The sequence below is a fragment of the Dreissena polymorpha genome, chromosome 2 (genome assembly GCF_020536995.1).
Source record: "Dreissena polymorpha isolate Duluth1 chromosome 2, UMN_Dpol_1.0, whole genome shotgun sequence".
Lineage (NCBI taxonomy): Eukaryota > Metazoa > Mollusca > Bivalvia > Myida > Dreissenidae > Dreissena > Dreissena polymorpha.
This window is the reverse complement of record NC_068356.1, coordinates 123,560,788-123,574,513: the sequence shown is the minus strand read 5'-3', so window position 1 is coordinate 123,574,513 and position 13,726 is coordinate 123,560,788. Positions and strand designations below refer to the sequence as shown.

At 36.6% G+C, this 13,726-nt stretch overlaps 1 protein-coding gene across 1 annotated transcript in view; it reads right to left on the bottom strand.

The window, feature by feature from the left end:
• The window catches only part of LOC127870048 (uncharacterized), a 99,476-nt gene that overhangs the window by 68,729 nt on the left and 17,021 nt on the right, over window positions 1–13,726 (bottom strand). The window contains exons 17-27 of the mRNA XM_052412708.1: window positions 13,272–13,466; window positions 12,786–12,971; window positions 12,012–12,254; window positions 11,068–11,328; window positions 10,491–10,712; window positions 9,894–10,148; window positions 7,638–7,835; window positions 4,876–5,160; window positions 4,358–4,579; window positions 2,401–2,672; window positions 1,302–1,545 (exon numbers count right to left, since the gene is read on the bottom strand). Coding sequence (XP_052268668.1) covers window positions 1,302–1,545; window positions 2,401–2,672; window positions 4,358–4,579; window positions 4,876–5,160; window positions 7,638–7,835; window positions 9,894–10,148; window positions 10,491–10,712; window positions 11,068–11,328; window positions 12,012–12,254; window positions 12,786–12,971; window positions 13,272–13,466 — 2,583 coding nt within the window. The remainder of the gene's footprint in view (window positions 1–1,301; window positions 1,546–2,400; window positions 2,673–4,357; window positions 4,580–4,875; window positions 5,161–7,637; window positions 7,836–9,893; window positions 10,149–10,490; window positions 10,713–11,067; window positions 11,329–12,011; window positions 12,255–12,785; window positions 12,972–13,271; window positions 13,467–13,726) is intronic.

Here is a 13,726-nt window from a genome sequence, read left to right as displayed (position 1 = left end):
GTTGCTATCTTCAATATTGCAAAAGTTATGGCAAAATAAAAGTTTGGGCAAACTAACAAACAAACCAATGGACAGGGCAAACACAATATGTCCCCCACTATAGTGGTGGGGGACTTAAAAAGAAAAAACAAGTGTTTGGCAGTCAAAAACATATGCCCCCCAAACAGGGCTTTGACCTAGTGACCCCAATTTCAAAAGGGGTCACCTACTGTCCAAGGCCATTGCTCATGTGAAGTATCAAGCAAATTGGTCAATGGATTGACAAGCTATTGATCGGAAACGATTTTCACACTTAGTGTGATAGTGACCTTGACCTTTGACCTAGTGACCCCAATTTCAATAGGGGTCATCTACTGTCCAAGGCCAATGCACATGTGAAGCATCAGGCCAATCGGTCGATTCGTTGACGAGTTGTTGATCGGAAATGATTTTCACACTTAATGTGATAGTGACCTTGACTTTTGACATTGTAACCCCAATTTCAATAGGATCATCTATTGTACAAGGCCAACGCACATGTTAAGTACCAGGCAAATCGATCTATTCGTTGACGAGTTGTTGATGGGAAATGATTTTCACACTTAGTGTGATAGTGACCTTGACCTTTGACCTAGTGACCCAAATTTCAATAGGATCATCTATTGTCCAAGGCCAACGCACATGTTAAGTACCAGGCAAATCGATCTATTCGTTGACGAGTTGTTGATGGGAAATGATTTTCACACTTAGTGTGATAGTGACCTTGACCTTTGACCTAGTGACCCAAATTTCAATTGGGGTCATCTACTGTATAAGGCCAATGCACATGTGAAGTATCGAGTCAATCAGTCAATTTGTTGACGAGTTATTGATCAGAAACCACTTAGTGTGATAGTGACCTTGACCTTTGACCTCAATTTCAAAAGGGGTCATCTACTGTCCAAGGCCAATGCACATGTGAAGTATCAAGCCAATCGGACAATTCGTTGACGAGCCATGGATCGGAAACGAACTGGTCTACGGATAAGTCTACCAACAGACATCCAGCAAAACAATATATTCCTTCTTCTTCAAAGAGGGGCATAAAAACATATTGGTATTAACATTGACATTATCTTACAGCATTGTTTAAATTATAAGTGACTTATACCTGGGAACATCATATAAATAAGATTGTTTATGTTCGTAATTGTCTTACTCAAAAGTTGACTGATATTGAGAATTCAGCACAGCAAACAAACCAAGTATATAAAGGTTGTTTGGTTAAATGCATAATTCAAAGAGAACAATAAATTGTGATACAAACAAATAAAATATCTTACCACAGGCAGACTCTGTTCGGAAGTAGTTTTGATTGCATGTGTATATCCCAGGTGTGAGAGTCGCAGAATTGGCTAAGTATGCCACTGGTGGGCAGATCACTCCTGTATTTAAAGTTGTTTCACGTGTGGTGAACCCTTCCAGTTTGTAATTACCAGCAATTATGAGATTCCGAATGACGTCCTCACACTGCCTGAAGTATGTTGCGTTTGTTGAAAGCATGGTGTAGTAATATCTCATTTTCACCTAAAACAATACAAAATATATTGTGACATACTCACACCTTAAAAGGATTAAGGGAAATAACAAACTGAGCTTTGTCATTTATAAACCATCTACATAGGGGAGGCGGGAAGGTAATTTGTAGGGTACAAGTGCCTTCCGTAGTAACTGACCCCTTAACTGATAAACATCATTTTGCATAGATCAATGGTATCTTCAGGGGAAATATATAGCAACACAATTCCTGAAATGTAACAAACTGAATCAGAATAAGTTTAGAAAAAAACTAGAGCTTTGTCACAGACATGATGAATACCCCGACATGCCGCATTGACACAGAATATTTTGCATGTTGTCTTCACAAAAAACAGCGGACACCATGCTTAATGTTAAAAACGCACTAAGTGATCCCGTTACCTAGTTTTTGACCTACCATGACCCATGTTTGTACTTGGCCTAGACATCATCTAGATACAACTTCTGACCAAGTTTGGTGAAGCTGGGATGAAAACTACTTGAAATAGAGAGCAGACACTATGCTCAATGTTTAAAACGCACTATGTGACCCCATGACCTAGTTTTTGACCCGGCATGACCCATATTCAAACTTATCCTAGACATCATCTAGATACAACATCTGACCAAGTTTGGTGAAGTTCAGATGAAAACAACTTGAAAATGAGAGCCGACACTTAATACGGACCGACCGACAGACAGACAGACAAGTTCACTCCTATATACCCCCTTAAACTTCGTTTGTGGGGGAATAATAATTAAAGAAGACACATTTCCACACTTACAATAAATGCTGATTAGAAGATTCATATTGAGATAGATAACTTTAATTGGTTAACCTGTACCACTTGGGGGGAGACCTACTTTATTGATATTGGTTCCACCCCCTGTGATCAACCTCCCTGTAGTCTCATTTGGCAAGAACTGGAAAGTGAACAGTGTGTCACCTGGAATTTCCAGGGTTGCCTTGCACACAACTGTAAACTGGCTACTTTGTGATGAAAAATCGCTACTTCTTGCTTTGAAGGTATCCACATACAACTGGTCACAAGTTGACGGGATGTTGGTTGAGCCATCCGATGTTTGATAATCGTACTCCATATATCCAGTGAACACTGGACTAACAGTGTTTTGTGCTAAAGAGGGAAACAGAATAAATTGTAACAGAATACAAACACAAATATTTATTATTAATCTGTGCTCTGTGAAAAGGGGGTTTAATGCATGTGCGTAAGGTGTCATACAAGATTAGCCTGTGTAGTTCACACAAGCTAATCAGGGACAACAATCCTGCTTTTATGATATTTTCTTTTTAAAGAAAGTCTTTCTTAGCAAAAATCAAGTTTAGGTGGAAAGTGTACTCCCTGATTAACCAGTTCAGACTGCACAGGCTAATCTGGGATGACACTTTACACATATGCATTACACCCCCTTTTCACAGAGCACAGCTCTTTTTAATGTCCAGGTGAGACTGTGAGATTTGTCGCTTTATACAAATGTTCTTAGCCAGCTTATTATGATGAGACAAATTGAAATACTTCTATGTTGTTCACAAGGTTTCATTATAGACATATGAGAGAAACTGCCCCGCCACTTCAGAAGCCATGTTTTTTAATTGACAGGAACAATTGTTGAATTTTGCTGAAACATGATTACTACAAATGTAATGAAAATTGGACAAACCCCACATTTTGCTTATGTCTGAAAACTCGATTGATGTAGGACAGATTTAAATCAATACACGAGTCGTGTTCTGAGAAAACTGGGCATAATGCATGTGCATAAAGTGTCGTCCCAGATTAGCCTGTGCAGTCCGCACAGGCTAATTAGGGACGACACTTTCCGTTTTAATGACATTTTTCGTTTCAGTGAAGTCTCTTCTTAGCAAAAATCCAATTTAGGTGGAAAGTGTCGTCCCTGATTAGCCTGTGCAAACTGCACAGGTTTATCTGGGACGACATTTTACGCACATGCATTATGCCCAGTTTTCTCAGAACATGACTCATATGGAGGTGCACATGTTCAAACACTACTTTATATTTTTGTGAAGTTTAAGCCCTGTAGCATCAACACTTTTTAGTGATATGTGTTATAAGTTAAAATAGGTGATTTTTTCTTAGATAAAGGGCAGTAATGCCGATTATGCAGAATATATCCTAACCAAAATATGGAGTTGCATAAGGACAGATTCGTTAGGTGATAAGTAAGCAAAGTTAAACCTCTGTAGAAGCAAAAGGTTTTGAATAAAGGGCTACAAAGTATCTAATTTAATTCTTTGTATAAAAAGGGGCCACAACTCAGGTTCTGTAAAAAAACAACACCAAACCATACTATGAAGCTGTGCAATGCTGGTTGATTCAGCCTTATAAAAGCAAGACTTATCAAGAAACCCCCAACATATGTGAACAAATGTAATTATTTCATATAAAAATAGTTCTGAACAGATGTTGATAAGCCTCACAGTTTTATTTTTGGAATACCCTTAGCATCAGACAGATCATCATTTATCTTTCATTAAAACATGTGTCTAATATAATTAAACAGTAGAATTAAATTTGCCAGTAAGCTTTCTGTACTTTTGTCACAGCCCTATATGCAATCTTATTATGACTAAATATGGATAGAAATTAATTTGGTAAGTTCATTTCATTAACATTTTTATCATTTTCTAAAAACCTATTTTTCAACATTTAAGGAGAATTTTGGTTACTTGTTTAACCCAATCAAAAGTCAATTATTTAAATAGCACTGCTATGAAAAAGAAGTGCAAATTTGTAACTTAAAACCATCCTAACAAACAATAACAACAAAATACACTTACTTGCACTGACGCAGTTCATGACAGGGGTTCCAGTAAATGGTGAGCCAGTATTACAGCTAGTTGTGATCGAGTTGATTCTTGCATTGTTAGTGGTAATAGGGAAGGTGTAACCATTGTTGCAAGTGAGAGTGCAGTCAAAACCAGTGTTCAGTCCAGTTCTAGCAGTGCACGTTTTCTGACCATTTGAAATTTCGGGCAGCGAGAAATAGGAGCAAATTGGTGCTGTCAAAACAAGTGGCAAAATAACATTGTCAGCCTAAACTGATGTCATTTGCATAAACAACTTTTAGTACAATATTTGAAATAATTTTACTTAGAAGCATAAGTTATTTTTTTTTATACTAATTGTCACACATTATTTTATTCAACTTGTCCTGCAAATTGGCATGAAATCTTGCCACAGGTTCATTAACTTACAAAATTAAATAAATTCATAATATAATATATATGAAATGAACTTGTGTCAGGTCCTTTCATATTCTTTAAAGATTTTAAAATTTACTGCATAAACAACTTACCTTCCACAGTCACATAGAAATTGCATTGTGCTGCGTTACCACCTCGGTCAGTTGACCTCAAAGTGATCGTGAATACATTGTTAGAGTTGACATTTGTTTGACTAAGGGTCAATAATGATGGAGAGTACTGCAGAGTAGGGCTGCTGCCAACAGGGACTCCACTGTCCACATTGCGAATGGGGGCGTAGAGAGCATTGACAGCAAAATCAATTTGAACAACGTCATTTATGTTGCTGATTTGCACGACTTGAGATGTTGGGCACTGCAGATCAGGTGGTGTTTGATCTGTAAAGTAAGAAAGTCAAACATGGTTATATAAAATTTAATTACATTTGTGAGATCAGCTTATTATAAACAACAGTTTGAACCAAAATAAACAACACTGACAAAGTAAAAAACAAGAGCACCGCCTTGCAGGTGCAGACCGCTCATCTATTTTCTTTTTAAAGATGAAGGAACTCTCATTTTCAATCACAAAGGAGGGAGGGGTGGAGTGAAGAGGGGTGTATAGTGTGGGGGCGTGGACATTTATTTCATTATCTTCCAAAAATGCGGATTTTTTTTTTTTAAATCAGGGGATGGGGGGGGGGTGATTCTTGGGTGCGATGGTAGGAAGGACGGTATTTCAAACATAAAATAATAAAAATAAATATTGGTGTTTTTTAACCGTTTCAAAAAAAAATATTGGGGGGGGGGGGTATAGTGTGAGGATGTGGTGGTCATTTGTGAGATGATCTTAAAAAAAAAAAAAAATAGGGGGGGGTTTGGGGGGTATTCTTGGGTGCGATGGTTGGAAGGTATTTCAAACATAAAATAATAAAAATAAATATTTGTGTTTTTAACTGTTTCAAAAAAAAAAAATTGGGGGGGGGGGGGTATAGTATCATGTGGTATGTCAGGTAAGAGTAGTTTTGTCAAAGTATCAATCAAATCTAATCATAAATAAAGAAGTTATGGCATTTTTTGCAAAATTTAATAATTTGACCTTGAGAGTCAAGTTCATTCAAAGGTCAAGGTAAAATTCAACTTGCCAGGTACAGTAACCTCATGATAGCATGAACGTATTTGAAGTTTGAAAGCAAAAGCCTTGATACTTTAGAAGTAAAGTGGATCGAAACACAAAATTTAACCATATATTCAAAGTTACTAAGTCAAAAAAGGGCCATAATTCCATAAAAATGACAACCAGAGTTATGCAACTTGTCCTTTTACTGTACCCTTATGATAGTTTGCGAGTGTTCCAAGTATGAAAGCAATATCTATGATAGTTTAGGGGTAAAGTGGACCAAAACACAAAACTTAACAAAATTTTCAATTTTCTAAGTATAAAGGGCCCATAATTCCGTCCAAATGCCAGTCAGAGTTACATAACTTTGCCTGCACAGTCCCCTTATGATAGTTAATCAGTGTTGCAAGTATAAAAGCAATAGCTTTGATACTGTAGGAATAAAGTGGACCTAAACACAAAACTTAACCAAATTTTCAATTTTCTAAGTATAAAAAGGGCACATAATTCTGTCAAAATGCCAGTCAGAGTTACATAACTTTGCCTGCACAGTCCCCTTATGATAGTTAGTAAGTGTTGCAAGTATGAAAGCAATAGCTTTGATACTTAAGGAATAAAATGGACCTAAACACAAACTTAACCAAAATTTTCAATTTTATAAGTATAAAAAGGGCACATAATTCTGTCAAAATGCACGCCAGAGTTATCTAACTTTCCCTTCCCAGTCCCATCATGATAGTAAGTAAGTGTACCAAGTTTGAATGCAATAGCATTGATACTTTCTGAGAAAAGTGGACCTAAACGCAAAACTTAACCGGACGCCAACGCCGACACCAAGGTGATGAAAATAGCTCATAATTAAAAAAAAATAAAAATAGATGAGCTAACGAATGGGCCACCCTCTGGTAAACCTGGGCTTAATGCAAGTGCAAAATAATGTAAAGGCTAATCAGGGCAAAACTTACCTCTTTGACTGTATTTTCATTCAGAACAGATTGCACAGGCTTATCTGTGACCATACTTCACGGAAAAACATTAAGCCCAGTTTTTCCAGTGCAAAGCTCAACTTGATCATACATGCCATATTGAATATCAGTATCTTATAGTTATTGGTCACAACCAAATCTGCATTACATATTGTACAAAGCTTTGTAGTGGGACTATGTAGCTCAAACAAGGCCTTCTTTCAAATTCATGGTATAAAGTATCAACATCTATTTCAGCCTCACTTTGGGAAAACAGGTTTAAATGAGTCGCGTTCTGAGACAACTGGGCATTTTTGGGCATTGCATTTTCATAAACTGTCGTCCCAGATTAGCCTGTGCAGTCCGCAAAAACTTATCAGGGGCGACATTTTCCCCTTTTATGACATTTTTCGTTTAAATGAAGTTTCTTCTTATCAAAAATCCTATTTAGGAGGAAAAGGTCGTCCCTGATTAGCCAGTGCAGACAACACAGGCTAATCTGGGACGACACTTTATGCACATGCATCATTACCAGTTTTCTTAGAACAAGACTCAAATGCTTAAAGTGTCATCCCAGATAAGCCTTAGCAATCCACACAGGATTGTTTTTTGCTTTTGCTTTAAAGAAAGTTTCTTTTTTAGCAAAAATCCAGTTAAGTCGAAAAGTGCTGTCCCTGATTAGCCTGTGCAGACTGCGCACATTTATCTCGGATGAAACTTTTAGCCCATAATTTAAACACTCTTTTCACAAGGTGCTGCTCATTTCAAAGTAAAATCTCTCATTATCCTACCTCTAACACAATCTGTGACAACATCAGTCTCAGCCCAGCTCACTCCAGTGAAACATGTCACAGTCTTGGTAGTCCCAGATCCTTTGATGAGGTAGCCATTGCTGCATGTGATGGTACAGCTGTATCCAAACCCAGTTGCAGTGCAGGTTTTGATTCCATTTAGGGGGCTGGGGTAGGAGTCTGGGTGACACTCAGGTGCTACAACAGTGAAAGTGAGTTTAATTAATAGACAATTAGATAATTGCTCATCAATCATTGAGTTGGTCAGTAAAGAAATCATATTTCTGAAATAAATATGGGAATAGGATTCTTGTTTCATGTCATCTAATAAATGTTGTGTTTTTTTTTACAAACATACACAATCTATGTTGTTGATGATTATTTTGTACAAATTGGAAAACAAAACATGTGAACACTGCAAACATTTATAGAAATATTTGCTTTTGCATGATTATAAATATATATTTGAAAAAAAAAAATCAACTATCAGTAAATACCTTTTTTACAGAGGTACTTGTTATCAAGTATTATTTATGTATGTCTGCAAATCCAACAGGGAAATACCCAACAAACCCCAAAATAAAAAATTCGAAATTTTTATTCACTAAATCTTCATAGTGTTCATTTTAAATACAACAAGCAAATTCGTTGAATCGATATCTCCCACCAAATAAATTTTGTTTATGGAATGGGTGCAAATCCCTTCATATACATTATAATCATAAAAAAAATAATTATATGGCAATAATTTGTATGCATTGCATTTCTCCTCGTTGATATCTATATAACCACAAAGTTTCATCTTGAAATCTTTTAGTGTATGTGAGATATAACTTTGAAAAATTACAAAGTACAAAAATAACAAAGGTCAGTAAATCTTAATTAAGAAAGTGTAGGGTTATGGAACTTGTGCATGACACTTCTTTCCATTGATCTCTACACACCCATTAAGTTTCATGTTGAAATGTTGTATGGTATTTGAGATACGGCCCTGACAAGTTCCATCATACAAAAACAACAAAGGGCAATAACTCTTAAGCCTTGTTCTTAAGCACTTCGCCTCATTCATCAATTATCAATACACCCATGAAATTTCATGTTGATGTCTTGCATCGTATCTGAGATATAGACTTGAAAAGTTACATCATAAAACAAGATGTGTTTGAGAAACAAAAAAATGTCCCCCTATATGATGTTGACCTTGTAGGATGACCTTGACCTTGACCCTTCATCACTCAAAATTTGCAGCTCCTTGAGATACACACGCATTTCAAATATAAAATTGCTAGCTTCAATATTGCAGAAGTAACATTACATGCGCAATTTTGACCCATATACTTGACCTTGAAGGATGACCTCGACATTGACCTTTCACCAATCAAAATGAGCAGCTCCATGAGATACACATGCATGCCAAATATCAAGTTGCTATCTTCAATATTGCAAAAGTATTCATAAAATAAGCGATTTGGGCCACATATATTTGACCTCTGACCTTCAAGGATGACCTTGACCTTGACCTTTTACCACTCAAAATGTGCAGCTCCATGAGATACACATGCATGCCAAATATCAAGTTGCTATCTTCAATATTGCAAAAGTATTCATAAAAATAAGAGATTTGGGCCACATATATTTGACCTCTGACCTTGAAGGATGACCTTAACCTTGACCTTTCACCACTCAATATGTGCAGCTCCATGAGATACACATGCATGCCAAATATCAAGTTGCTATCTTCAATATTGCAAAAGTATTCATAAAATGAGCGATTTTGGCCACCTATATTTGATCTCTGACCTTGAAGGATGACCTTGACCTTGACCTTTCACCACTCAAAATGTGCAGCTTCATGAGATACACATGCATGCCAAATATGAAGTTGCATTTTCAATATAGCAAAAGTTATTGCAAAATGTTAAAGTTGGCGCAAACAGACCAACCAACAGACCAACCAACAGACCAACCAACAGACCAACCAACAGACAGGGCAAAAACAATATGTCCCCCACTACTATACTGGGGGACATAAAAAGGGCAATAACTCTAATTAAAGAAAGTGAAGGGTTATTGTTCTTGTGCATAGCACCTCTCCTAATTGATATCTATACATCTATGAACTTTCATGCTGATATCTTATATAGTTTTTGAGATATAGCCTTAAAAGTTTTGTGTTGGACGGACTGACAGACACACGGAAAGACGTACGAACAACCCTAATTCTCTTGCAGGGGATACAGAACTAACACCACTTACGTTGAACGTTGACCTGAAATGTGCAAGTGGAGCTCCGCTGTGCTGCATCGGTTACTGTCATGACTATGGGTCTAGCCACGTAGGTGTCAGCTGATAAACTAAGAGACGCTGGTGTATAAACAGTTGATAAAATGTTGTTGGCATCCAAGACTGTACCAGCAAATGTGCCATCAGTGAAGTTGAGGAATTTAGTTTCTGAGCTTCCCAGGGGAAAGACTTGACTTTGAGGACATGTAAGCACTGGTGGTCGAGTATCTGTTAATAGCAAAGAAAAGATTTAAAGCTAATTTATTTCCCTAGATGAAAATTCATAGCAATTATTTACAGATATGTTATTGGTTAAAGGGGATGTATAACACAACCAACAATACAAAAATATTTATATTGTTAAACCAAGAATGCAATCCCACAATGCATGTGCTTTAAGTGTTGTTCCAGATTAACATGTGGAGTCCACCCAGAGTGTTTTTCATATGCATGTTCCAGCAGTTTTAATGCACTGACCCTATTTTAACCCATGACTCTGATTCTTAATGTAAGAAATAAAAAAATAGTCTAAATTGAGCTCATGAAAGATATTTCAAATCAGGAAGTTACCTTGAACACAAGACGTTATTAATGCTGGCGACCAGGTTCCAGAGTTGCAAGTGAATGTCTGCGTCTTCCGTTTCAACCCGGATATGCCGGTAATGCTTGTGTATGTTAAATATCCATCATTACATGTGATAGTGCAGGTTGGAATGTTTGTACTACTGTCAAATGTGCAGAACTTTGTAGAAAACAAAGGAGTTTGAAAACTTAATTCACTACAGGTTGCAGCTGAAAACAGAGATGTGAAAAGTAAAGGACTTGTTTACAGATATTTGGTAATTGAAAAATGTCATGATATGCGTTTACTAACAAAACTATTATAGTTGAAACATTCTAAAATACCCACATTTATAAAAGCCAGAAACAAACAATACAATCATGCTTACACTATTGATTTGAACACAGGGCCATTAAGGGTTTAGAATATGATAACAACCATCAATATTGGTTCAAACACAGGCAGGCACATAGCTTCTATTTAAACACAACGACAGTATATACTTTTTATAACACAAGGCTTTATACAATTATTTTGAAACAAACACATCAGCATATCATAGTTGCAAATAAAGACCACACTTACGTCTGACATAAATCTGTCCCTGACATGTTGCATAATTGTTACTGGTATCCCTGGCCTCAACTTCATATGTGAACGTCTTGTACAGATCATTTTCAGTAAATATTGTGGGAAGCAACGTTTTGTAGCTTAACACTGGTGCTGGGTCAACATTGTCTGTTATTGTGAACGAACTTTGGCTGAGGGGGTTGGTTCTGTTTTCTCCTGGAATTCTCAGCTCTATTATCTGAACATTTGGACAGGTAATGCTTGGTGGAGTTTCATCTAAAACCAGAAAGAATAAAATGAGCACTACTTAAGAAAGTAAAGCTTAATGGAAGGAAACAAAGTGTCGTCACAGATTAGCCTGTGCAGTCCGCTTTTCTGGTATTTTTTGTTTGAAGATCCCTTCTAAGCAAAAATCAAGTATAGGCAAAAAAATGCTGCCCTGATTAGCCTGTGCAGACTACACAGGCTAATCTGAGAAGACACTTTTCACAGATGCATTAAGCCCCATTTATCAAAAGCAAGGCTCTGATACTTTCATAATTGAACCAAATAGTGAGTGTGGGTGATATCATCAACCTTATCATAATGTTATAATTATTGTTTTTATATATATATATTATAATTATAATAATCACCATCATCATGATCAGCAGCAGCAGTAAAATCAGCACATTTAGCATGTATACTCAACAGCATAACTCAGAATGTATCTGTATACATTAGCCCAAAATATTGCACTGTAGTAATGAACTGAAATGGCCTTTCACAATACACGTATTCTGTCTCAATTGAATAAGATTAAAAAACACCTCTTCAAATAAATTCCTTTTAGACTTCTCTTAATGATAAAATTATTACTACTTGTATACATTTAATATTTTCTGTCATAACTCTTAATTCATACAGACAAAGACTTAATCAATAGGGATTTTAGATATAGTGAAATACATGAAACATACCCCGGAGTGTTACTGGAATACTGCAAGAAGCACTGTTGCCAGCGTGATCAGTTGCAGTGAAAATCACTGTGATTGGCGCCTCCACGTAGTAGGTAGTCCTAGCATTCCTGGGGCTAACAGTTAGATCTCGCACCATAGTGTTGTCTGTAACCGACAGAATTGGTAGATATCCTGCCAGTCTCTCATTTCGGTTGAGGACAATACCGCTGGAAGGGCAGTTCGCTATCACAGGCTTTTCAGTGTCTGGAAGTAATGTTAACCAGTAATAGAGGAATAGGAGACAAAAGTGGTTGTGCTGTATGCGAATGTGTTCAAAAATATTTGTAACACTAAAACAGCACTCCTTCATAACTCTAATTAAATGAAATAGCTAACTAAAATCTTGGACAAAATATATTTTGTTTGTGTAATTTATGAAAACACAGTATTTTCTAGATTTATGGCATCCAATCTTGGATTTTGACCCAAGCCAATGGAACAAAAAAATTCCTGAGAACAATTTTTTTTATCCAACACCACGTAGAACTTCATCAGCATATTTAAATAAAACCTTCCAAACATGTATGGTGAGCCCCCGTTCCTACTAGACTAAAACTGAATTTAAAAAGAGATCTCAATTTGATGTTGAAGAACAAAATGATAACAAGTTCAAATGCCTACCAAATAAATATAGCAACAACAATAATTTCCATGTTGATGAAATAATGGATTACATTAAATCTTTAAACAATAATTCACAACTAACTGTAAATAATTCAGTACAAATCTCCTCACCTGTGCACATGGGTGTCTGTGCGTTGTTCCAAGAGCTGCCCTGACAGGTGATGGTTGTGGGTCCGGCTGTGATATTGTACCCGGGCCTCAGGCACTGGTAGGTGACTGTGCTCTGGTCAGCAAACGATCTTTGTGTTGCGACAATCTGTCCCCAAAGGGGAACACCAGGGTCAATACAGGACTGACCTGAAAAGACATAATTTAATTAAGTCTCTGGATATTCACACTATATTTTAATTAGGGACGACACTTTCCATTGGAATGGAAATTTCCGTTTAATAAGTCTCTTCTTACCAAAAATCCAGTTCAGGCGGAAAGTGTTAAACCCTGATTAGCCTCTACAGACAACAAGCTAATCTCAGATGGAACGTAACACACATGCATTTAGACCAGTTTTCCCAGAATGATGCTTAAATAATAACCATAAATCACATAATAAGGTATTAAAAGATACATAAAATCTTTTTCAAAAGATATTCTACACACCAAAGCAGGACAGGCTTCCAAAGTCCCAGTATCCGTCTTTTGTACATCGCACAACATCGTCGCCAGCTTCACTACTCCCAAATCTTGTATTTCCAGCAGAACATGTGAACGTAAACTGGCTGCCAAACTTTGTGTTCACAACAGAAGCAGCGTAGTTGGTTCCTGAATACGCCATCGGTATTCCACAGTCAACCTCTGGAAAAACAAAGTCACCATTTGTACATCTGTCTATAATCTTCAAACTTGCATCTAAGGAGATAATCATTCCATTTAAGTTTCACTTGCGAGAGACTGAAAATAATAGTAATCTTCTTCTCTAGTTTGTTGATACAATTATCTTAATCTTCAGTAAATAAAAAATATCGTAATATTGTATCGTAAATATTTCCTGACAAAAACAACTCAAGAGCATTTAACAAAAATAAACACAAATAAATAAACAATAAATAGGTATT